We start from the raw sequence: 26,724 nt of genomic DNA on the forward strand, positions 1-26,724 counted from the left end.
AAAAGGCATTGGCCAGATCAATAGCTGCATACCAAGTACCAGGAGATGTACTAATTTGCTCAAGCAATGAAACTACATCGGGAACAGCAGCTGCAATTGGAGTCACCATCTGATTAAGTTTACAATAATCTAGTGTCATTCTCCAAGATCCATCTGTTTTTTTTTTTACTGGTCAAATAGGTGAATTAAATGGAGATACGGTGGGAATCACCACCCCTGCATCCTTCAAGTTCTTGATGATGGCAGTAATCTCTGCCACCCCTCCAGGGATGTGGTATTGCTTTTGATTTACTATTTTTATAGGTAGAGGCAGTTCTAACAGCTTCCACTGGCTTTTCCTACCATAATAGCCCTTACTCCACATGTCAGGGACCTAATGTGAGAATTCTGCCAATTACTCAGTATATCTATTCCGATTATGCATTCTGGAACTGGGGAAATCACTACAGAATGGGTTCAGGGACCCACTGGACCCACTGTGAGATACATCTTAGCTAAGACTTCATCAGTAACTTGACCTCCATATGTCCCCATTCTGACTGGTGGGCCACAGTGATGTTTTGGGTCTCCTGGAATTAGTGTCAGTTCAGAGCCAGTGTCCAGTAATCCCTGAAAAGTCTGATTATTTCCTTTTCCCCAATGAACAGTCACTCTCGTAAAAGGCCTCAGATCCCTTTGAGGAAGGCTGGGAGAAAGATTGACATTATAAATTTTTGGCAATGTAGTGGGGTCCTTTCTCAAGGGGCCTGGCCTCCCCTTCATTCAAGGAGTTGTGGGTCTGTAAACTGACTCAAGTCTGGGAATTAATTGAGAGGCCGTGACTCTGTATTCTGGTGATTAGATGTATCTAGGCTGCTGTTCGCATCACCTAAAATTCTTCTGTCTATACAGATCAAGTAAATATTTAGTAAGTTTGCCATCTATTTCACTAGGGAACACCACAACTAAGAAGCCAATGCCATAATTCCCACGAGTCAGAGTATTCTGATTACTGTTCCGACTCTGCTCTCCATTATGGTAACCAAGCCCACCTTGCCTTTGTTGATTAACTGCTGCCACTTGGCACCTACTACCATGGGGTCCAATCAGGCCCATCGTAGTTAAGTGTCTTAGTTCAATTAGGGCAGTTTCCACTGTCAAATCCGGCTTACATAAATAGCAATCACAGCAGTCTTCAAGGATGCTGGGGCTCCTGTCATAAATTTATTCCTCACATTACTGGTGAGAGGTATGTCTTCTGGACTCTCCATTTCTGGCTCTAGGGGTTTAACCTGATAAATTCATTCTAACAGGCCAATTTCCCTAAGCCTCTGGATACCTTCTTCTACATAATACCAAGGCAGGTCTGGTAACTCAACTTGACTTAAGGGTAGGCCACCGCATAATCCATGCTTCAGTAAGCCAACCAAATAAACTATTAGATCTTTTCCTAACCTCTTGAGCTGAAACACTGAATGAAGAATCTGTACTTCTTGTTGTTGTTTTTATGTGCCATTGAGTCAGCCCCGACTCATAGCGACCCCTCCTTGGGTTTCCGAAGCATTATCACTACGGAAATAGATTGCCCAACCTTCCTTCTGAGGAGTGGCTGGTGGGTTTGAACTGCCAGCCTTCTGGTTAGCAGTGAAGTGCCTTAGGCACTATGCTACCAGAGCACCCGAATCCATACTTAGTGGCCCTAAATCAATAAACACAGACTGACCCAATGTTACATTCCTTGCACCATTATCCCACACCCTCGGTAGCCATTCTCATACATATTCTCCAGGTTTCTGTCTGTACATGTTAGCAAAATCAAGTAGATCTTTTTGGGTGTAGCATACTACCTTCTCAGTCACACTTGAATTTCACCTTTTGGGGCTTGCTTGGACTTAACTTTAGTCATAGGTCTAGCAGCAACAATGGGTGGTTAGGACAGTTTCTGAGAACATTCAGCAATGTCTTTCATGGCCTCTGCTTCAGGCAATGACTCAGCAGGAACAGTTGAGTTAATCCCACTCATCAAACTGAGGTGGAGGGGATAATGGTTTTCCCGTAATTCCTTTAGATGGGAGGGATTCAACAGAATTTACAGGTTCCATATCCTGATCTTACTGACTATCTGTTCATATGTCCCCATTCCAGGTTTCAGGATCCCATTTTTTTCCCCAATCAATGCCCTCACTTTAACTTCAGACACCATTCTGGGTCGGAAATTTAATTGGCGTTGTAACTCAGCTACCCTTCAATAAGACTCTGGGTTTGGTTTTTGGCAATATCAGCTCTGTTACCAGAAGAAATAAGGCTTTCTTTCAGAGCACAACTGGAAACACTGAGGTCTTGTACGCAGCACTTACACTGTGACTCAGCAGCCCTGAACTCATCTCGCTCTTTCATCACTTTGTCTAGTGTAAGTAGGACCAACCAACCAGCTTCCTTATACTCCTCATGCTGACAAAATTGCATAAAAGTATCAAATATGTGATTACTCAGAGCCTCACTTCCCAAAAGTACTCGATCTATTGGTGGTGCTATTTTGCATATCAATGTTGTCACCTCATTCCATAGATTAGCAGGGCCCTCTTTACTAACAGAGGAGGGTCACTAGTGCCTTTATGATTAATCAAATTGGAGAACCAATTTAGGAAGCCCATCCTTACGATTTTGTCTCTCTAGAACCACTCCTGGTACCAAATGTGTTAGACTGGATTCTCTAGAGAAGCAAAACCAGTAAAGCTTATATATACAGAGAGAGAAAGAGAAATTTATCTTAGGAAAATGGCTCACACACTTATAGAAGCTGGCAAGGCCCAAGTTCTTGAATCAAATGTCAAGCTGGAGGCTTTTCCCGACTCACGCAGCTGCAGGGGCTAACGAGCTCAAGGTTGTCAGGCAGTATAGTGGCTGTTGACTCCAATGAAAAGGCAGGCAGTATAGTGGCTGCTGACTCCAATGAATGACAAATCCAAGATCTCCAGGCCAAATGGTGGATTGTTCGCTCACGGACAGTTGTAGACAACACAATAGAATCCCGATCCACAGAAGAAGAGAATCTCTTTTCCCAGGATGTGCACAAATATACTGGAAGCAGGCCACACCCCTAGGGAAACTCCACTTCAACAGATTGCTTGCTCAAAACATATACATCTGATCCCATCATGGGAACAACCCAAACATAATTGCTCAAACCACACAGAATCGTGGTCCAGCCACTTGACATGTAACTCCAACCATCACAAATGCCAAGGGGGATTCTCTGAAAATGGGATGGTGGGCAAGTTAGTTTTTGTTTTCTTTCTTATACATTTCTGTATTTAAAAAGAATTAGTGTAATTTTAAAAAGAAAACAGAAGAGGTTTGGATGACAACAGAAATATATAATGTCATCTTCATTTTTTTTTTTTTTAAGGACTCTCATACATTGCCAGTGGGACTGTCAAATGATACAACCGTGGTGGAAAATGGTATGGCAATTCCTTTATAAGGTGGAAATAAAAATACCATCTGATCCAGCAATCCCATTACTAGGTATATATCCTAAAGAACTGAGGGCCAGAATACGAATAGATATATGTGCACCCATATTCATCACAGCACTCTTCACGATAGCAAAGAGATGGAAACAATCTAAGTGTCCATCAATGGAGGAATGGATAACCAAGCCGTGGTACATACACACGATGGAATACTATGCAACACTAAAGAATAATGTAGAATCCACAAAACACCTCATAATGTGGATAAACTTGGAGGACATTATGCTGAGTGAAATAAGTCAATCACAGAAGGACAATTACTGTATTAGTCAACTATTATAAAAAGTCAAGAAAAGGTTTATATAAAGAAGAAAACTTTCTTTGTTGGTTACCAGGGATGGGAGGGGAGGGAAGAGAAAATTGCTAGATAGGTAAGAGACAAGTATTGATTTGGGTGAAGTGAAAGGCAATATACCAAAAGTGCGTAACCAACATAAAAACACTAAGGAAGAGGAAGACACAGAGAGGTGCACGAGAGATACAAACAACAAAGATAAACACTTTTACATGCACAATACTACAGTATCAGTAATAACAAACATTAATCTATGGGTGGATGTAGGTATAGGATGTAGGTACATAGGTACCTACCTATGTAGGTAGACAGACTAAATGATCAGGTTGTTGTTGTTGTTGTTGTTGTGTGCCGTCGAGTCGGCCCCGACTCATAGCGACCCCTCCTTGGGTTTCCGAGGCAGTATCACTACGGAAGTAGGATTGCCCAACCTTCCTTCCGAGGAGTGGCTGGTGGGTTTGAACCGCCAGCCGTCTGGTTAGCAGGCAAGTGTCTAAATGATCAGGTATGTCTAGGAAAAAGGGAATATACCCATGACATATATATGTTTGGCAGATGATATTTCTACATATGTATTTGTATGTGCTATGCCAATAAATATAATAAAGTTAACAGGGAAAAGTTATGATAACTTTTTAGCCACAGCCAAACACCTCAAGGGAGTGAGTCCCTGGACCCATGGGCTCAGAACCATAGTCACGGGAGACATCAAGCTCAATTGGTATAACATACTACACGAAAACATTATTCTACATCTTACTTTGTGGAGTAGTACCTGGGGTCTTAAAAGCTTGCAAGCGACCATCTAAGATGCAACAATTGGTCTCTCCTCATCTGGAGCAAAGAAGAATGAAGAAAACCAAAGATGCACAGAAATAATCAGGCCAAGTAACTAGTGAACCATGGGAACCTCTACATGACCCTGAGAACAGAAGAACTAGATGGTACCCAGCTACCACTGTCAACCACTCGGAAAGGGATCAAAACAGGAGATCCTGGAGAGAGTGGGAGAAAAATGTGGAACAAAACTCAAAATCATGAAGAACAGCAGGCTTATTTGTCTGCTAGAGATTGGTGAAACCCTTGAGAAAATGGCCCCTAGTCACCCTTTGGGCCAGGAATTGGACTGACTCCCACGGCTTCCAGCCAAACAACAAACCAAAAAACCAAACTCACTGCCATCAAGTTGATTCCAACTCATAGTGACCCCTATTGGGCTTCTGAGGCGGTAAATCTTTACAGAAGTAGATTACCCTATCTTCTTTCCACCAAGTAGCTAGTGGATTTGAACCTCCAATCTTCTGGTTAGCAGTCAAATGCCTTAGGCACTGTATCACCAGAATTCCTTCACTTCTAACCCAATACACTCCAATTATTGAAACCTGTTGCACCATTAAAAGGGACACTCTGCCCTGTGGTTTGTGTTACCATGGCCTGGAGGGCAGTGGTGATGGTGCTGGTAGAGGTGGTAACAAATGTTTCAGGCCCAGCCTTCTCCTCTGCAAGCCTGGTGGAAACTTACTGTGATGATCACTTCTTACTTAGGGAATTAAAGAGCAGACTGTCTTCAATATGTCAACATTTTCAGATATATAAACCCATCTTTACAAAATTGTAGGATATTGCTCTCTGTATTTTGAAGGGTTTTTACAAAACTGAAGAAACAACTCAAAAACCCGTAAAACAAACAAAACCTCCCCCAGTTAGTTTATCAATAACTATTTGTCCACGGAGTCCCTGGTGGTCCAAATGGTTAACATGCTAACCATAATGATAGATGTTAGAGTCCACCCAAAGGGGCCTCAGAAGAAAGGTCTGGAGATTTACTTCCAAAAAATCTGCCATTGAAAACTCTATGGTGCACAGTTCCACTCTGACACACATGGGGTCACCAGGAGTTGGAATCAAATTGACAGCAACTGGACTGGGATTATGCCATAGCACTATGTTGAGTATTACTATAAATGAATTAATTCTTGCTTTGTCTCCCCTTTGTTGTTTGTTGTTGTTAGGTGCCATCAAGTCAGCTCCGACTCATAGTGACCCTATGTACAATAGAACGAAACACTGCCCAGTCCTGCTCCAGCCTCACAATCCTTGCTATACCTGAGCCCACTGTTGCAACCATTGAGTCAATTCATCTTGTTGAGGGCCTTCCTCTTTTTCTATGACCCTCCACTTTACCAAGCATCTTATCCTTCTTCAGGGAATGGCCCCTCTGACAATATGACCAAAGTAGGTGAGATGAAGTTTGGCCATTCTCGCTTCCAAAGAGCATTCCAGCTGCACTTCTTCCAGGGCAGATTAGTTAGTTCTTATGGCAGGCTATGGTACTTTCAGTATTCTTTGTCAACACAACAACTGCAACACATTAACTCTTCTTTGGTCTTCCTTATTCACTGTCTAGCTTTCACATGCATATGGGGTGATTGAAAATACCATGGCTTGAGTTAGGTGCTCCTTGGGCAATCTACTTCCGTAGTGATACCACCTCGGAAACTCAAGGAGGGGTCGTTATGGGACAGGTCCGACTCGATGGCACGTAACAACAACAACAAGTCTTCAAAGAGACATCTTTGCTCTTCAGCACTTTAAAGAGGTCTTTTGCAGTGGATTTTCCCAGGGCAATACATTGTCTGATTTCTTGACTGCTGCTTCCATCACTGTTGATTGTAAAACCAAGTAATTTGAAATCTTTGACAACTTCAATCTTTTCTCCATTTGTTGCGATGCTGCTTATTGGTCCAGTTGTGAGGATTTTCATTTTCTTTATGTTGAGGTGTAATCCATACAGCAGACCGTGGTCTTTAATCTTCATCAGTAAGTGTTTCAAGTCATCTTCATTTTCAGCAAGCAAGGTTGAGTCATCTGCACATGCCAGATTGTTAAAGAGCCTTCCTCCAATCCTGATGCTGTGCTGTTCTTCATATAGTCCAGCTTCTCAGATTATTTGCTCAGCATACAGACTGAATAAAGTATGGTGAAAGGATACAATCCTGACACACTCCCTCCCTGATTTTAAACCATGCAGTCTCCCCTTGTTCTATTCGAACTGGACTTCTGATCTACGTACAGGTTCCTCATTAGCACAATTAAGTGTTCTGGAATTCCCATTCTGCTTAATGTTATTCATAATTTGTTATGATCCACACAATTGAATGCTTTTGGATAGCAATAAGACACAAGTAAACACCTTTCCGGTATTCTTTGCTTGCAGCTGAGATAGATCCATCTGATAGTGGCAATGATATTCCTCATTCCACATCCTCTTCTGAATCCACCTTGTATTTCTAGAAGTTCCTTGTCAATTTATTGCTGCAACCATTTTTTAATTATCTTCAGCAAGTTTTTTCTTGCATGTGGTATTAATGATATGTTTGATAATTTCTACATTCTGTCTTCCCTTTACTAAATAAATATTAACTGATATTAATAAAGAATTTAAGGTAGAAAGTTATCTAAGAGAAAAGTAAGCCAAGTGACGTATTTATAATAAAAAAAAATAAGTAAACACAAGGTATACAAAAATTAAAACCTTTCCAATTCTTTTTGTTTTCCTTAGGTTTTGGGCATTGGAATTAATTAGATTGTCACCTCCAGTAAAAAAAGCCAAAAATCAAGTGTTAAATCCAAAGGGGAATTTCCTTTAACTTTAGAGGCAGACTTTAAACAGCAGTATGCTTTTCTATACTTTTTAAAGTAAGAGTTGTTATAAGGTATCAGAACAATAGGAAAAGTCTTTTTGCCAAGAGTCTAGCCCTTTCTGATCTAATCAGGGCACCAAGAGAGAATGCAAGCTGTTTGGTAGATAGAAATAAATTCCTTCTTGGATAGGCAAAAGCAGAATGTGAGAAGTAATGTCTCCTTTAGCAGACATCAGTGCTGGCAGGAGGAGCTGCGACTTCTGGTAGAAGACAAGTGGCACATGTTCCAACAGAAATGGCCTGTGGCTGTGTTTCTGCCTTTCTTCAAGAATGGGTTCTGATGGTAAGAAGGTTAGAATTCAGAGAATGACAGTGATCATCAGTGAGAAACAGACCTGCAAATTCATCACAGATGGGTATGTATGGAGCTGGCTGATCCTTCCAGTCATGTTTGATTCTGTCAACAAGACCCAGAGACTCCTACAAGAAGTGAAGCTATGGATGGGAAAATTGCCTGTGAATCTGTTCTCCTTGGAGATGTTCAAATAGTTTTGAAATTCCTTATCTTTACAGGGTCATATAGGATTGGGACTATCTATGAAAATGGAGCAAACTAGGAAGAAGATTAGAAAGGAAAGGACTGTTAAGTCTATCTTGGACAGTGCCTTTCCATGGGGCTGGTCTAAGGTATTTATGTGCATCAGCAAATGCATTTTCGATCTTCTGAAAGAATAGTCCTGGGGTGGTGGTGGGGTTATAGAATTTAACAATTGCTGTTTGAGAACAAAGGGAGCACACCTCCCTACCTCCTTGGATGATATTCCAGTAAAGACCTGCTCTCAAAGGAGACACACTCTTGGACGTCAAATAGACCACTCAGGCACTGGGAAACTATGGGTATGGAGTCAGCTAAAGCAGAACTGTAGTACATCTGTCACAGAGAATGCCACACTTGGGAGCACTTTAGACTTAGAGCACGAAAAGACATTCCTCTCAAGAGAAAGGCTTCCCAAATTAAAGCAGTGCATCAGCATTGTGAGATCCATTGAGCAGGTAAAGACAAAGCTGCTTCCCAGCCTGCTAGGAATAAGAGCCCTGATTAAAGGTCACACCAGGCTTTAGGTTCTGGTTCCTCTGGCTATTCCTCCTTTACTATTTATCTCCATGAACTTGTCTACCATTGTTTGTTCATTTTCTTTCTTCCTCTCTCTCTTTTTCCCCTTCCTTCCTCCCTCCACCCTTCCCTTCATTACTTTCTCTCTCCCTCCCCTCCCTTTTAAGATACCCTGCAAACTCAATGTGATGTTACCAAATCAATAGCAACATTGTTGCCTTATGGTAGGGGTGGAGCTGCATGGAGACAACCACATTGTCACCATATCCTTCTTGGGACTACAGACACATCTTTGTGAGCTTCTTGCACTCACTAATCGACTCACACAGAGCCCAAACCTGTAGCTTTGGCCTAATTATTAACACCAGGCTCTAACTAAGCGAGTCAACTAGCTGGGAAATACTGTTCTTCATTTGCAAAGTATAATCACTAATTAGGTAATGCGGTGTAGTAAATTACTTAGTGTGGCTTTTCTACCCATAAGTCTTTGTAAACTCCAAGGTGGGATTTTCTATGGGCAACTGAGGAGCTCCTGATTGCTGAAGTTGTCCACCTGGAGTATTTCTGTTGGGAGTGGCACAAAACAATGTTCTGGGAGGTGCCCACTCCCTCTCAAGTGCTTAGAGTTCTGATGCTATGATTGGCTAGTTTGACCACCCTGCTGGGCTCAAAAGGAGGCCTCCTCAAGGCAGAACTCTCTCTGACTGCTGGTTGAGGAAGATGTGCTGCTGAAAGGGACACGGGCTCCCGAGACACACGTTGCTGGGAAAGAGACGCAAGAGACATGCATTGCTGAGTGAGACGCCGAGGGATCAGCACTGCTGGGGGAGAGACTGTGAGAGACTTGGCTGAGGGACGGTGGGCTGGGAGAGAGACTGAGTATTTTTCCTGAACTTGAATTGTAGCCTGTGGTGCTTCCCTAATAAACCATAATCTGTGAGCTCTGTGTGGCCACTGCAGCAAATTATCGAACCCAGGAGAGAGGTGGTGGGTGCTTTGGGAGGAACAGTTGGAGAAAGGGCTGGAGGGAGGCAGCATGTCTGGCCTGGCAGGAATAGGCCTTGGGTTACTGCTGGTAATCCTGTCTTCCTCTTGTGGGATTAGAGGAGGTCAGAACATGTGACCTCCTCGCCGTTTTTGCAGGTAACTTTGGGAGTTTCGGGACCAGTTATGTAGGCAAAATTCTAAATCTAAAACAAAAAACAGGAAGGCAGGATGATGATTACATATGTCAGAGACATGAAGCAAAAATAGGCCTAGTACTGCATTCTGAAATTTAGAAATAACGTCCACAAAGGAAAAGAATGTACTTCTAAGTTGAATGTCTTCGTGAAAAACATGTTTTCCATACACGTGGATAGCAAGTGGATATAGGTTTAAGCTGTAGCAAAGGATGCCTAAATCGGATGTCAGCAAGATCACCTGGTGGTTAATGGTCAAATATTTAGGATATTCCAATATGGATATCACCTTTGTTGTTGTTGTTATGTGCCGTCGAGCAACCCCTCCTTGGGTTTCCAAGGCAGTATCACTACAGAAATAGATTGCCCAACCTTCCTTCCGAGAGTGGCTGGGGGGTTTGAACCACCAGCATTCTGGTTAGCAGTCAAGTGCCTTAGGCACTACACTACCAGGGTTCCTGATATCACTTTTAGAGAATGATAATCATTCCATTGCCTGGAAGGATAGATTAAATTACTTTTGAAGGTATGACTCAATGTTTAGCTTCTCAAACACCCAAAATACCCATTAGTAATTAACCTAAGAAATTGCATTGTGTGAAAAAGAGTAAATTCCTCTGCCCACTATGGTTTTAAGTGAGAGCTTTGATTCGGAGTATGAACAGAATGGCCCTCAGGGATGCTATTTGTCTGCCTCTGTTCTTTAATATTTGTTGAAGGTCCACGGTAAGTTTTGTACAGGACAGATATCAGTACCTCAGCTGGCTAAAATTGTTTAAAAAATCCACACAATATTCAGTGAAAGTAATTTACCTAACTGGGGTTTAGAGAGTCAGCAAAGTCAGAGTGCAGGAATTTTAGAGTACAAGGGACTTTGAAGGTCACCTGTCCTTGCCTTCTACTGAATAGACTCTTACAGGTCCAGGAAACAAGTCTTGGCCCCAAAGTTCTACTAACCTGGGCTCAAGTTTAAACCCTGCCACTCTCTGCTATGTTTTCTTAGACAAGTTACTTCCCTCCTTGAGTCTAAATTTTGTCATCTGTATAAATGAGAGGTCCCTGAAGGGTTACTGTGAAGATCAGAGATAACAAGTGGGAAATGCCCTTCCCAGTGCCTCACTCCCAGTTGGTGGGTGGGATTATTACTCTGGATGAGAAAACTGAGTCTCAGAGAAGGAAAATGAATTGCCCAAGATCACACAGCTAGTTGAGAGGACCTTCTTAACTTCCAGGACAGTATTTTTGTTATTATAGGACAAAGTCCTGTTCTAAACATTCCAAGTCAACATAGAAGGAAAGGAAAGGAGAAGTTGTACTGGATGAAGTTTGTCTTTCCATTCCATCTCCCTTTTCTGGTCTGTCTTCTCTCTTCGTGCGTTTTCTTCTACTCCCTGCCCCTGCTGTTCCTACTCTCATAGCACCAATGCCCATATCCCTAACTACCCCAAATTCTCTCAGCTCAATCTTCCTTCTACCACCTCCAACACCAGAGTCAACCTGTTGTTCTTTCTTATTTGATAATCAGGCTGGAAAGCAATCTGTTAAACTAACCCCTATGAACATGCTAATGAGGACAATATGTTTGGTGGGAAAATAGTGGATTGGAAGTGAGAAGTCCTGAGATCTTGTCTGTCACTACCTTTCCTTGGAAAGTTACTCTCCCTGCAAGGTTTCAGTTTCTATTAGGGGATCACTCGGGCCCTGCTCATTTTGAGATCCTATGTCTCTGACTTAATGTGTCACCCCTCCAATGACTGTTTACTGAACGCCTGGAGCTAGTAAATTCATCAAATCAAAGGCAAACATCTCCAATTACATCACTTTGTTAACCATGAAAAAGATTTTTTTTCCTCTTTTATTATTTTTTTAAGATAGAAAGCTTCTTCCAGCAACTTTCAAACCATGACAGATGAACAGCTATTCATGTCATCTATGTATAAGTGTAGTTGTGGGCAGAGAACCCGAAAGAGTGATGCTCCAGTATTCTAGGACTATGTTGTTGTTATGTGCCGTCAAGTTGGACCCAACTCATAGCAACCCCTCCTTGGGTTTCCGAGGCAGTATTACCATGGATGTAGATTGCCCCATCTTCCTTCTGAGGAGTGGCTGGTGGGTTTGAACCGTCAGCCTTCTGGTTAGCAGTCTAGTGCCTTAGGCACTGTGCTACCAGAGCAACCTCAGTTCATAGAGCCTAGAAATTGCAAAACCTTAAGTGTCCATTAAAAGCGAGAGTTAGAGCCCTGAACCTTTATGAAGAAGATAAAAGGTGAACATCCAAAACTGACTGAATGTAGACATGGAAGAGAATTGAGTGTAAAAGCCACTCAGATCAGCAGCAATGTTCTAGGGATAATTTCTGATATTGTTTTGAAAGGTATCTTTATGCAAATGAGTCTTCTTGAACTCTGAAACACTTCCTAAGGGGAAAAAAAGTCCCTACCTCTAGATGTATTCTTATAGAACAAAAACATTCAATGGATCAAATTCTAGTTGAAGATCAAACAGAATGAATCAGGAGATGTTTTAAATAGATGGAGTAGAATATCTGTATAATGTGAAATTTCCTTTGTAGAGGCACATTTCATTTTATTGCTACATTGATTTCATATCTCCTGCAATCCTACTAATATTCTTTGAGAGAATGTGATAGAGTTAAAGACTATTTGGGACCATTATGATTGATGGGTTGATCCTTCTGGGGAAATGTACAGGAAGCCTGACAGGATGGGAACCAAAAGCAGCCTGTATTCCCAGATTTTTGAGAAAAGATACACCATCATTTTCACTATGTTGTTGTTGTTATGTGCTGTTGAGTCGGACCCGACTCATAGTGACCCCTCCTTGAGTTCTTAAGATACCAGATACTACTCACCAATTGCCCAACCTTCCTTGCGAGGAGTGTCTTATGGGTTTGAACTGCCAGCCTTCTGGTTAGCAGTCATATGCCTTAGGCATAGGTAAAGGAAAAACAGCAAGCCTTGAAAAGGACCTGAATTATCACTGAAGTAAAACTTGGCATTCCCACTTTCCTTAGGAAAAATATGTTTATAGTAAGTCCACTAGTCACTGAAGAATATTTGTAGAGTTCTTGTAACACTCCACCTCATCACTCTATACTTATATTTGTATTCTGCTTCATTTTTCTTCATGGCACTTATCACTACCTGACATTATAATTAAATATTTGATATTAAGTATATCTTCTGCTTCTCTCACTAGTCACAAGAGGTTTGTTTTCTCCACTGCTGTATCCTCATGTCTAGTACACTACCTGGTACATGATAAAAGGTCGATAAAGATTGATTTAATGAATGAGTATGTAAATAGAAAATTTTAAGCTCATAGACGCATGGTTGGGTTTATAACACGCAGCTGTCCTACGATCATACAAGTTATTAGCAAACTCATAGCTTGAGTTTTAGAGAAAGAATAGAAAGTTTGGTTACTTGGGTACAAAAATGTCCATATCCACTACTGATGAAGTTCTACTGCTAATATATTGCCTAAATATAAAAACTTATGTACAAAGATGAAACACGTTCAAGGAAGTTTTATTTAGAACAGAGGAAAAACTGGAAATAATTTAATGTCCAGCAGTAGGATGATGGTTGAGTAAATTACAGTATACTTTTAAGACAAAATTACGAATCACTAAAAATGTTTAAAGAGATTTAAATCATATGTGTAAGAGTTTATGATAAATTGTTAGATGAAAAAAGTAAGATCATAGTTTTATACACAGTATGATGTGGACAAAAGAAATATGCCAATATTTAAATAATGCTTGCTTCTGGATTGTGGTATTACTCAGGTCTTTTTTCTGAACATTGAAAATTTTCTGTGAATAATCATGTCATAATATTATATATGGAAGAAATAAAGTAAAAAAAATAAAGATTATCTAGTGACTTACTGAAAATCTAACCTTTTATTCTAGTGTATATATAAGTAAAATTGTTAATCTCATTCAATAAAATTGTTCAGCTAGATGATGCTGTGAAGGGTAGTGAAAACAATCCTTATATATACATTTTGTTGTCAATTACTTCTTGCAAGAAAAAACTGTTTTGCAAACGAAATCATATAATTTTAATTCACTTACAAAGTTTCATGCCAAAAATTGCATAGATGAGGATGTCAACTTCTAACGAATTAGAGAAAATGGAAAATGGTTTGAAAAGATTCTACATTTTTTCCTTCTGTTTTGGGACTTTTTTTTTTTTTTTTGTCTTCGTCCTTTAAGATAGTAAATTAAATAAGGTTTCATGAGAGGAAGTGAGTCAAAATGAGAAAAAACAGCTTGGACTACCTTTCAAACCTTAGGTACCTCCATGTTACAGAGCTCTTTCCTGTCAAAGTAAGACCTATGTTCTCTTTAATCCTTTAGCCAAGCCAAGAAAAGAGACTGAACGGTGCTGAGAATACAAAGGCAACCAGCGAGGCCTGGTCAGAGCACTCAGGAGTGGTAGCTGGGCACCATCTAGTTCTTCTAGTCTCAAGCTAGAGAAGGTTGTGGCTCATGTGGGCCATCAGTCCTATGGACTAATTGGTTCCTTAAGTCTTTGATTTTTTTCACTATCCTTTGCTCCAGACAGGAAGAGACCAATAGTTGTATCTTATATGACTGCTCACAAGTTCTTAAGATACCAGATACTACTCACCAAACTAGGATGTAGTACACTAACTTTATGAACTGTTATGCCAACTGATGCAGATGTTCCCGACTATGATCCTTAACTTTCAAGCCCAGTATTTCAGTCCTACAAGGTGTTTGGATATGCCTACAAAATCTCCATAAATATGCCCTCTATGTGCTCCATTATGTATATGGATATATATGCAGCACAGACATATATGTATATACGAATGCCCACAACTATACTTATATATGCACATGCATGTACTCCCATATACCATCCCACATCTATATACATACATAATGAGTTAGGCTGGGTTTTCTAGAGAAATAAAACCAGTGAAGCTTATATATGTGTAGATACATAGAGTTTATCTCAAGGAAATGGCTCATGTGGTTGTATAGATGGGCAAATCCCAAATCCATGGGCCAGACATCAGATTGGAGGCTTCTCCTGGCTCACATAGCTACAGAAACTGATGAACCTGAGATCAGCAGGTCACATGACAGACTGCTGGCTCATGGGCTGCGAAGGCTGCTGTTCTGGTTACCTAGTGACGCTCTGACAAGAATATACCACAAAGGGGGTGGCTTTAACAAACGGGAGTTTATTCTTACAATTTGGAGGCTGTGATGGTTACATTTGTATGTCAACTTGGCTGGGCCTGGTTGAGTGGCTGGGCAGCTGGATGCAGTATTCCCCATGATGAGACTGGTAATCAACTCCATGGTGGGATCTACCACAAGCAGCTGAGTAGCTGCCTTTGGGTATGTGGTCTGCTTCCTGTATATAAAGAGAAGCTTTGAGAATGGTCTCTAGCCTATGGCACGCCTGGACCCTGCATATAGCCATGTCATTGCTCAGCAGCCTGCTATGCTCTGCTGACTTTGGGACTTACAATGGACTTAAGTTAACGGCCTGCCGTGTTGTTTGCTAACACCAGGACTATGCCTTTTTACTTGTCAACCTTGAGGCTTCTCAGCCTCAATGGCCAGCAGCTGTCTGAGTGAAGAAACACCTCCAGTGGGCCGGGAGCAGGAGGCAGAGCTGGACCCCAAGGTTGAGAGGCTTTCACCCAGCCCCTAGAGACTAGCACTTGGAACTTAGACTTAAAGCCTCCAAATAGTAAGAATAAACTCCTGTTTGTTAAGGCCATTCCCATTTGTGGTATATTTCTCATCAGAGCAGCACTAGGTAACTAGAACAGAGACTTTAATTCCAAATTCAAAGTGCCAAGCTCTGGAGGCTGTGTGAAAGCCCCTTGACCTTGGGCTTCAGCTCTGCCTTTTGTTCCTGGTCCACTAAAGCCAGAGGCATCTCTTCACTCAGGCAGTTAGTGGCTGCTGAGGCTGACAAACTCAAGGTTGACAAATAAAATAGCGCAGTCCCCATGTTACCAAACCGCATCCCAAGCCACTAATTCAAGTCCATTGATAGTCCCAGGATCGGCAGAACATGACAGGCTGCTGAACAACAACTCGGCTACTTGCAGGATTCAAGCATGCCATCAGCTAGAGACCATTCCGAAAGCTGCTTCTTATATTCAGGAAGCAGACCACATCCCTAAAGCAACTACTCAGCTGCTTGTGGTAGATCCCACATGGAGTTGATTGCCAGTCTCACGGGGGAATAACTACCACCAGTTGCCCAGCCACTCAACCAGGCCCAACCAAGTTGACATACAATTTTAACTACCACAGCTGGTGAATCCAAGATTGGCAGGTGCAATGGCAGGTCACTAGCTCAAGTCCCAAGAACCAGAGGTCAGATGAAGATGAGTTAGATAAAGGATCCAATGTAATCAAAAGCCAGGGGACTTTGCCAGAATGTCCATATATTCTGGATGTAGGCCACACCCCCAAGGAAACTCCTTTTCAAATGCTTAGCTGCTCATAGGAGATCTCATCATGGAAGTAATTACATCATATCAGATCCCATCATGGAGGTTATTATATTATATCTAATCCCTAAATGAGGGATGACTATACCATAACTGTCAAACCACTAAGAATCATGGCCCAGCCAGGATGACACAGAACCTTAGCCATCACACATATTTTACCTATGTAACCACTCACAATTTGGGGCATTATCACTATTGTTGCAGAATTGTATATATTATAGTATTTACCATATTTGTCCTTTATTCTTGTGTACCTCTTGGTGTCTTCATTTATCTTGGTCACATTGTCCCGACCCTTAACTCATATTTTGTGTTAACCTTTCCTTCACCAGAATTAACACGTGTCTACTATCTAGAAAGTGATTTTCATTCCCTTTCTCTCCTATCCCTGGTAATTATCAAATAATGTTGTTTTCTGTGTGGAAACCTACTCTTAAAACTTTTTATAAAAGTGGTCTCATACAATATTTGTCCTTTTGTGACTGACTTATTTCACTCAGCAAAATGTTCTCCAGATTCACCCATGTTATAAGACATTCCACAGACTCATCATTATTATTTATCATGTGTGGTATTACATTGTATGCATGTACAACATTTTGTTTATCCATTCATCCACTGGTCGACAATTAAGTTGTTTCTACCTTTTTGCTATTATGAATACATCATCTACTCCTTACTTACTATCATTATCCAACATTTCACATTTCTGACATAAAATCTGATTGCATAAAAAAAAATCTACTATCACACTATTTTGTTCATTAATTTGGTTTTCTTCCCTGTATCCAGCTCCCAGCCTGCAGAACCAACCATGTCTGTCAGGCTCAAAGCTGAAGCAGCCAGCTCTCCCAAAGGTCTCTTGCCAGATCCATCTCCACCACTGGAACCACTGTAGCAAGAGGCGACTGAGACAGATTATGAGGGAGCTCTTCTGAGAAGGGTACATGAGGCTGGAGGGGCGCAGGAAGAGGCTGGGACAAGGGAAGTTGCTGCTATGCCTCCCCTCTACTACAGGGATTAAGTCCTGAAGTGGGAATGGTACTGGAGGTAATCAAGGGCCCCAGGGCTGCAGCAGAGCTGGCTGCCCCCTCCTCCTCCACAGCCTGGGCTGCAGAACTCCTCTTCAGAGCAGCCGTTAGTCTCTAGGCTCTTCACCTTGGATTCTAAACCCTCCAAGACCAGTGGCTCATTGCTTATTTCCACAAGGTCCTCCCCAGCCTGCAGAGCAACAGCAGGTGGCTGGGGTCACAGAGTTATCAAGTGAGGAGTGGGGGTAATGCTAATATGAATATGGGTGTGCATATGTCTATTTGTGCTCTTATTTCTTGAGGATATATACCTAGGAGTGTGATTGCTGGAACATTTGGTATTTATATTTCTAGCTTTTTGAGGAAGTGCCATACAGTTTTCCATAATGGTTGGACCATTTTGCAGTCCCACCAGCAGTGTATAGTAGTTCCAATATTCCCGAAACCTCACCAGTGTTTGTTGTTTTCTATTTCTTTGGTCAGCGCCATTTTTGCAGGGGTGAGATTATATCTCATTGTAATTTTGATTTGCATCTCTCTAATGGCTAATGATCACAAGGTTCTCTTAATGTATTAGCCATCTAAATGTTCTCTTAGATGAAGTGTGTATTCATGTCTTTTGCCAATTTTTTTTATTGGACTGTTTGTCTTACTGTTGAAGTACTAGAGTTTTCTATATATTTTAGAGAGCTTTCTATATATTTTGAGAGCTGGAAAATAATCAAGAAGACCATAGAAGAATTAATGCATTTGAGTTGTGGTGCTGGCAAAGAACTGAACGCACTATAGACTTCTAGAAGAATGAACAAATCTGTCTTGGAGGAAGTACATCTGGAATGCTCCTTAGAAGCAGGAATAGCCAGACTTTGTCTCTCATATTTTGGTCATGTTGTCAGAAGGGACCGGTCCCTGGAGAAGGATATCATGCTTGGTAAAGTAGAGGGTTGGTGAGAAAGGGGAAGACCATTAGTGAGATGGATTGACACAGTGGATGCAACAATCAACCATAGTAATGATTGTGAGGATGGATGGCACAGGACCACGCAGTGTTTCATTCTGTTTTACACAGGATTCCTATGAGTTGGAACTGACTTAAAGGCATCTAACAACAATATATTTTAGAATATATTAGACCCTTCTCAGTTATGTCATTGCCAAAATTGTTTCCCAGTCTGTAGGTTCTCTTTTCACTCTTTTGGTAAAGTCTTTTGATGAGCATAAGTTTTAGGAGATCCCAGTTATCTAGTTTATCCTTTGTTGTTTATGCATTTTCACTTGTGCATTTTTAGTGTATTTATGCCATAAATGAGGACCTCTAGCTTTGTTATCTTTCAGGAAATTTATAGTTTTAGGTTTAATCTTTAGGTCTTTGATCCATTTACCAAGCATGATATCCTCCTCCAGAGAATAGTCCCTTCTGACATGACCAACGTAAAACCAAAACCCAAACCCATGGCCGTTGAGTCAGATCTGACTCATAGCAACCCCTCCTCGGGTTTCTGAGGCTGTATCACTACGGAAGTAGATTGCCCAACTTTCCTTCAGAGGAGTGGCTGGTGGGTTTGAACTGCCAGCTTTCTGGTTAGCAGTCAAATGCTTTAGGCACTATGCCACCAGAGCAAAGTCGGTGAGATGAAATCTGGCCATTCTCGCTTCCAAGGAGCATTCTGGCTGCACTTCTTCCAGGACAGATTTGTTTGTTCTTTTAGCAGTCTGCAGTTCTCTCAGTATTCTTGAAAGCATCAACTCTTCTTCTGTCTTCCTCATTCACTGTCCAGCTCTCACATGCATATGAGGTCATTGAAAAGACTATGGCTTGGGTTAGGCACACCTTAGTCTTCAAGGAGACATCTTTGCTCTTTAGCACTTGAAAGAGATCCTTTGCAGCAGATTTGCCCAATGCAATAATACATGTTCTGATATCTTGACTACTGCTTCCATTGGTGTTGATTATGGAACCAAAAAATATGAAGTCTCTGACAACTTCAATCTTTACTCCATTTATCGTGATGCTGCTTTTTGGTCCACTTGTAAGGATTTTTGTTTTCTTTATGCTGAGGTGTAATCCCTACTGAAGACTGTAATCTTCAATCTTCATCAGTAAATGCTTCAAGTCATCCTCACTTTCAGCAAGGAAAGTTGTGTCATCTGCATAGTGCAGGTTGTTAATGAGTCTTCCGCCAATCCTGATGCCATGTTCTTCTTTACATACTCCAGTTTCTTGGATTATTGGCTTAGCATACAGATTGAGTAAGTATGGTGGAAGGATACAACCCTGATGCACTTTCTTCCTGATTTTGAACCATGCAGTATTCCCTTGTTCTGTTTGAATGACAGCCTCCTAATCTATCTACAGGTTCCTCATGAGTACATTCAAGTGTTCTGGAATTCCCATTCTTTTCAATATTATCCATAATTTGTTATGATCCACACAATTGAATGCTTTTGCATAATCAATAAAACATAAGTAAACATCTTTCTGGTATTCTTTGCTTTCAGCCTAGATCCATCTGACATCAGCAATGATATCCCTTGTTCCATATCCTCTTCAGAATCCAGCTTGCATTTCTGGAAGCTCTCTGTCAATATACTGCTGCAACTGTTTTTGAATTATCTTCAGTAAGATTTTACTTGCATGTGATATTAATGACATTGTTCAATAATTTCCACATTCTGTGGGATCACCTCTCTTTGGAATGGGTACAAATATGGATCTCTTCCAGTCAGTTGGCCAGGTATCTGTCTTCCAAGTCTTGTCATAGCCGAGTGAGTGCCTTCAGCAGGGCATCCATTTGTTGAAACATCTCAATGAGTGTTCCATCAATTCCTAGAGCATTGTTCTTTGCCAATTCCTTCAGTGCAGCTTCAACTTCTTCCTTCAGTACCATTGGTTCTTGATTATATGCCACCTCATGAAATGGATGAACATCGACCAATTTTTTTTGGTACAGTGACTCTGTATTCCTTCCATCTTCTTTTGATGTTTCCTGCATCATTCAGTAACTTGCTCATAGAATCTTTCAATATTGCAACTCAAGGCTTAAATTTTTTCCTCAGTTCTTGCAGCTTGAGAAATGCTGAGGATGTTCTTCTTTTTGGTTTTCTAACTCCAGATCATTGCACATTTCATTTTAGTAATTGGCTTTGTCTGCTCAAGATGCTCTTTGAAATCTTCTGTTCAGCTCTTTTATCTTGTCATTTCTTCCATTTGCTTTAGCTACACTCTTCTCAAGGGTAAATTTCAGAGTCTCTTCTGACATCCATTTTGGTCTTTTCTTCCTTTCCTGTCTTTTTAATGACGTTTTGCTTTCTTCATGGATGGTGTTTGAGATATCATCCTACATTTCCTCTGGTTTTCAGTCACTGGTGTTCAGTGCATGAAATCTATTCTTTATATGGTCTCTAAATTCAAGAGGGATATAATCAAGGCCATATTTTGGCTCTCATGGACTTGTTTAATTGTCTTCAGCTTCAAGTTGAACTTGCACATGAGCAGTTGCTGGTCTGTTCCACAATCAGCTCCTGGCCTTGTTTTGGCTGAAGATACTGAGCTTCCCAATCACCTCTTGCCACAGATGTAGTCAATTTGATTCCTCTGTCTGGTGTACTCTGTCTGGTGAAGTCCATGTGTATAGCCACCATTTGTATTGTTGAAAATACAATGAATAAGTTGTTGGTCTTGCAAAATTCTATCATGCAATCTCCAGTGTTATTTCTATCACTAAGGCCAAATTTTCCAACTACTGATGATTCTTCTTTGTTTCCAACTTTTGCATTCCAATCACCAGTGACAATTAACACATCTTGAATGCATGTTTGGTCAATTTCAGACTGCAGAAGTTGGTAAAAATCTTCAGTTTCCTCATCTTTGGCTTTGGTTGTTGGCGTGTAAATTTGAATGATAGTTGTATTAACTGGTCTTCCTTATGGATATTATGCTATCACTGACAGCATTGTACTTCAGGATATATCTTGATACATTTTTTTGTGATGATGAGTGCCCCACCATTCCTCTTCAATTTGTCATTCCCAGCATAGTAGATCATATGATTGTCTGATTCAAAATGGTCAAAACCAGTCCACTTCAGCTCACTAATGCCTAGGATATCAATCTTTATACATTCCATTTCATTTTTGACAACTTCCAATTTTCCTAGATTCATACTTTGTACATTCCATATTCCAATTATTAATGGCCATTGTAGCTATTTCTTCTTATCTTGAGATGTGCCACATCAACAAATGGAGGCCCCGAAAGCTCTACTCTATCCACATCATTAAGGTCGGCTCTACTCTGAGGAGGCAGCTCTTCCCCAGTTGTAATCTGAGTACTCTCTGACCTGAGGTGCTCATCCTCTGGCACTATATTGGACAGTATTTCAGCACCATTCATAAAGTTTTCCAATAATATATCAGACAGTGTTTCACTGCTATTCATAAGGTTTTCACTGGCCAATTCTTTAAGAATAGGATGGCTCCTTCCTTATTCTGAGTCTGTCTTAGTCTGGAAGCTCTGCTGAAACCTGGCCACCATGGGTAACCCTGCTGATATTTGAAACACCAGTGGCACAGCCTCCAGCTTTGTAGCAACACACAAGCCACCACAGTACAACAAACTGACAGACAAGTTTTTCTACCTTAGTTGTTCCAAACTGCTCCACTCACTTCCTCCCCCAGCCACTCCAACACCTGCCTTCTGTGCCCAGCTCGCTTCCCTGGCCGGCCCTGAACTGTACATGGAGAATTATTAGATTAGATCCCTAAAAATAAAGGCCTCAGCTTTTGGAATAGCTATTACAATTCTATTATGATTTATTATTTTATTCTTTGGATCTTTATGCAGAGCCCGACTGACTGAAAGTTAGCATTCATTTTGTCAAATTTTTTGTTTTTTTTTTTTTTGGATTAACTGATCTAAAAGGTAGAAAAGGCTGTTAAAGTCACAGACAACAAAAGAAAAGCAGACACGACAGCAGTATCGGTATCCTGATAATGAAGGAAACAAACAAACAAAAAAATGATGCAGAAACTGGATCATTGCATATCTGATAACAGCTAGAGAAAACGTCCAATTGCAAGAGATGTAATATGTTTTAGAGGAGATACAGACACACACACGCACATACAGATGTAATATGATTTAGAAAGTTCCCATCAAAAACAATTGAGATTTTTTAAAACATCTAATGTTTTGGGGCTCTAGTAGCCACATAGTACAATTCTGTATTCTGGCTCTGTCATTTACTAGTTGGATGACCTTGATCTCTCTGTATCCAGTTCCTCCCAGGAAAATGGTGAAAATAATAGTCCCCTAGCCACAGAAGGAAGATGGGGTGATCTACTTCTATAAAGATTTACCACCTCAGAAACCCAGTGGGGGTTGCTATGAGTCAGAACCCACTCCATAGCAATGAGTTTGGTTCTTTTGGTTATCATGTGGAGATGTTGTGAAAATGAAGTGAGATAATCACTTAAAGCATTAGAATAGAGCCTGGCACAGAGTAAGCACTCAGTACACATTATCTAATAGCAGTAATAGTAATAGTAATAGTAATAGTAATAGTAATAGTAATAGTAATAGTAGTAGTATTTAGAAAACTAGGCTGTGTGGAAGAGTTCATGACCAGGATCAGGACAGGGCACAAACTGTGCATTACCTGTATCTCTTTACCAGTATGTGGCCCTGGGGGCAATGATAGTACAGAGGTTCTGGGGGTCGGGAGTGCCTTGCAAATAGGACATGCTTCATCAACATTAGCTGTTGTAAGTATTTCATTTAGGTAATGCCTTAGCATTCTAAAAACACATCTTTAAAAATAATCTATAAAAATAAGTGCAGGGGCAAGCTCACAATTCCTTCACAGAAACTAAGTCAAGGGAAGCCAGAGAAAGGATCTAATTGCACTGAATAGTTGATTAGGTGCAATTTGTCTAGTTCAGAAGGGCAGTATCCAGTCAATTGGTGTAAACACAGCCCTAGCAGCAACAGCTCTGTAGGAGTATAAGGGACCTAAAAGGTGAATTCTTTTTCCTTGAAAAGGATGACTAAGCTTCCTCTGAAATTTTTACTGATAAAATCACTGAGAAAGAGGACTAGAAGATACTCTTAAAAATGGACCAATGAATTGTGATAATAAATGCTTCAAAGTTCTCAAAGCACTTTCACACATGTTAACCAATGTAATCCTTGTAACAAGTCTGAGAAGGAGGCATTATCCCTAATTGTCTGAGGAGGAAACTGCAGCACAGAAAATTTGAATGACTGTTCAAAGTTATACTACTAGTAAGAGGAGAATCCATTGCATTTCTGCTTTCTGTTCAGGGTTTTTGTAAAGCATAAATAACCCCATGGAATGTCCCTTGCTGGTGTGCATTTACCATATTGTGGGAGCATGTAATTTTTCTCATTTTTTTGCTACCTTATTTGTAATAGTAGGCTTAACTCAAAATCCTATAGCTGTACATACTACATCACACATGCAGTGTGTGTGTGTGTACATGTGTTCATACACACACACACATGCAAGTGTAATGCTGGAAACAAGTGAATTTATTATTCACATTTTGTTTCTTTGTAACCATACTTTCAAAAGATGAAAATTTAGTTTGAGGTTGAAGACTAATGTGATTCAGCCAAATTTTGAGGGGTGTTAAATCACTTTTTTTGGACTGAAGGCTGAGAAGTAATTCAGTCGCAATGGTACTAAGAGGGGAAGTTTTTTCACTTTAAATGAATCGTTTTTTTTTTTTTTTCCCTACAAACATGATCTAATTTCGTTTATAAAGGAAGAGTAAAAAAACTTATGTTGCAGTCTCCAGCTGTCAACTTGCCTCCCATACTTCCGCCCTCCAGCAAAATGAAGGGACATCAGGTGACAAACTCCAAATTTCAACTATTCACACAAATTACAAACCTTCTTGTCATGATGTCCTCTTGACCTTTTGCCTTTTCCCTGCAAAGAAGAAAGAGACAGTTTAAATCAAAATGACTCTCATGGGTAATTTTACAAAACAAATAGAAGGCAAAGGCACCCCCACCCCCACTGCTCAACCCCCTGCTGGGCCAGCCTGTTCCCTCTTCCTATGCAGGCAGGAACTAATAATTAGAAAGACCTTTCCCACACCCTGAAAATGATGCTCTCCTTTACAAGAGTCCTGTTTGCTCAGAAGAGTTTGACAAAATATTTACAGAAATGAATGCAATCTTATGCCAAGTCCTACTTTTAGGGGATACTCAGAGAAGTAGTTTCAAGAAAGGACTTCTCCATGGGATACCACATTGCCTGAGAGAGACTGATCCACGGTCTGTACTGGTTCTATCACATGGTTAGGCACATAGCAGTCTTTCTCTTGGCTTTTTAACTTCCATGCCTAGTACACTTTTCACCAAGCACATGAATAATTACATTTACTATTGAAGAATCAATTCAGAAATGTATCAGTATGGGACCACAGGAAATAGTCTTTAAATATTACTGCTCCTAGCAGTAGGGGAAAGCTTTGTGAACTCAAGAGAGAGGAAATTAAAGCCAGGGCTAATTAGTACTTGGAAAATAGGTCATTATTAAAAAAAAAAAAAAAAAATTTTAAGTCAATTGCTTACTGGCTAAAACTTAGTCATAATATTTATATTACCTGTAGATTTGTGATCTATAAAACTGCAGGACTGAGAACTTGATCACGGTGAGAATCAAAACAGGTGCTTCCGCCTGTTCCCATTATGCACATTAGCCCATGGCCTTCTCACAGCCTGTTAAACAGCTGAATTTGAAACAATAATGGTGCAGGCCAAACACTAGCCTGAAGGGCTGTCTGTCTTGGGATTAGGCCATTTACATTGATTTTTTTTTTTTTACCCACATTTTTCATGAAACACAAATATTTGCCATGGCAACTGGAGTGTCACATGACATGCTGGTACATAAACAGCCTGGAAATCTCTTAACGGAAATGGCCCACCAGTGCTGAAAATACAGTGCAAACATCTTGAGGAAGATTTGGCATTAAAAGATCAAAGCAGGGGAAGAACAGGTAACAAGTCTATTTTGTAGACACATCAGGATTAACTTCTTTTGTGCTACTCTTTAATTTTTCTTTCTTTTTTTTTTTCTTCAAATGGGAGCAGCTGTAAACAGTATGACCACATAGGGAAGCCCAGAAAAACAACACTACCAGCTGTCTTCTTTCTATATTGAAAAGTTTCAATTATCACAAGTCTCTCTGTGGCCCATAAACATAAGAAAGCAAGATCAAGCGCAAAAGTCTAGCATCTTTAAGCAGGGGGAATCTCCATAAGGATGAACTACATTGTGCTGTTAGGTCCTAATGTTTAATACAGAATACCTTCCCCTTTCTCATTAAGACAATCTGGTCAACATTGGAGATTTGCCCTTTCATCTTATGCTTAAAGACAAATGAAATAGAGTAAAGCCTCACACTATCAAATCCTATACAATGCAAATTTTGATATGAAGCCATAGTTATTGTATCCTGGACCCCTGGACTCTTGACTAACTAGTTAGTGGTATAGGTTGATCCAGCCATATAGTTAATTTCACAATAACACAAGATGACTGAATTTTTTTAGACCCTACTGACAGTGTCATGGTAGAGTTTACTTTTGTACAATTCCTCCTTTAAAAATCAAATACATCCCAGCAGTAGCTGAAATAGCACTTATTTCTGTATGAAAAGTATAAATCTACAGTATGTGTATATTAGCAAAAAACTTGCTGACAGTACTATAAATAAGAATAAATTTCCTTTTTTTAGTTAGAAATATAAATACCTTTTGTTTTTGTTTTTGTTTCTTGGGAGGGCTCATCTTCACTTCTGTTGTAGTCATCGTGGTTGATTGTTTCTGGGGCATACTGGGAAGAGCTGTGGATGGAGGTGGTGCAATGTTAACTCTTCCAGAAAGAGTGAGTCATGGGGTGATGCTAATGGGCTTGCATCTTAAAAGTCAAATGGTTCTGTCAACCACTAGCCACTCTCTATCAGTCTTTTCTGAATCAATTCAGTGAAACATCTGTGATCATCAACTTCTAAAGGAAAGCATTACTGGGAAACAGGCACAGAGGGGAAAAGTTCCATGAGAAGATAAGGGCATCCTGCCTTATGCAAACTGCCTAATGAAAAGGTAAATTTTAAAAGAAGGCAGATTACAGATTAATATTTGCCTCATAAAGTGTTTCAGTATAAGACTTTTTTTTTTTTTTTAATTGTGATTTGGGTGAAAGTTTACAGAGCAAATTCACTTTCCATACAGCAGTTCACATACACTTTGTGTCATGACATTGACCACAATTCACCACAATGCAACAGCTCCCCTCCCACTTCCTCCTGACAGTCACCCCTTCCTTGTGTCCATCCCTCCATGCACTCCTGCCCCCTGAGCTGTCTCC

At 40.5% G+C, this 26,724-nt stretch overlaps 1 protein-coding gene across 1 annotated transcript in view; it reads right to left on the bottom strand.

Annotated features, from left to right (window-relative positions):
• IQCH (IQ motif containing H) overlaps positions 1 to 26,724 on the bottom strand; it is a 379,945-nt gene that overhangs the window by 167,594 nt on the left and 185,627 nt on the right. Inside the window, exons 8-9 of the mRNA XM_042783268.1 lie at positions 25,664 to 25,723; positions 24,235 to 24,273 (exon numbers count right to left, since the gene is read on the bottom strand). Of these exons, the coding sequence (XP_042639202.1) occupies positions 24,235 to 24,273; positions 25,664 to 25,723 (99 nt within the window). The remainder of the gene's footprint in view (positions 1 to 24,234; positions 24,274 to 25,663; positions 25,724 to 26,724) is intronic.

The sequence above is a fragment of the Orycteropus afer genome, unplaced genomic scaffold (assembly GCF_000298275.1).
Source record: "Orycteropus afer afer isolate SDZICR_OR568_19922 unplaced genomic scaffold, OryAfe1.0 scaffold00015, whole genome shotgun sequence".
NCBI lineage: Eukaryota > Metazoa > Chordata > Mammalia > Tubulidentata > Orycteropodidae > Orycteropus > Orycteropus afer.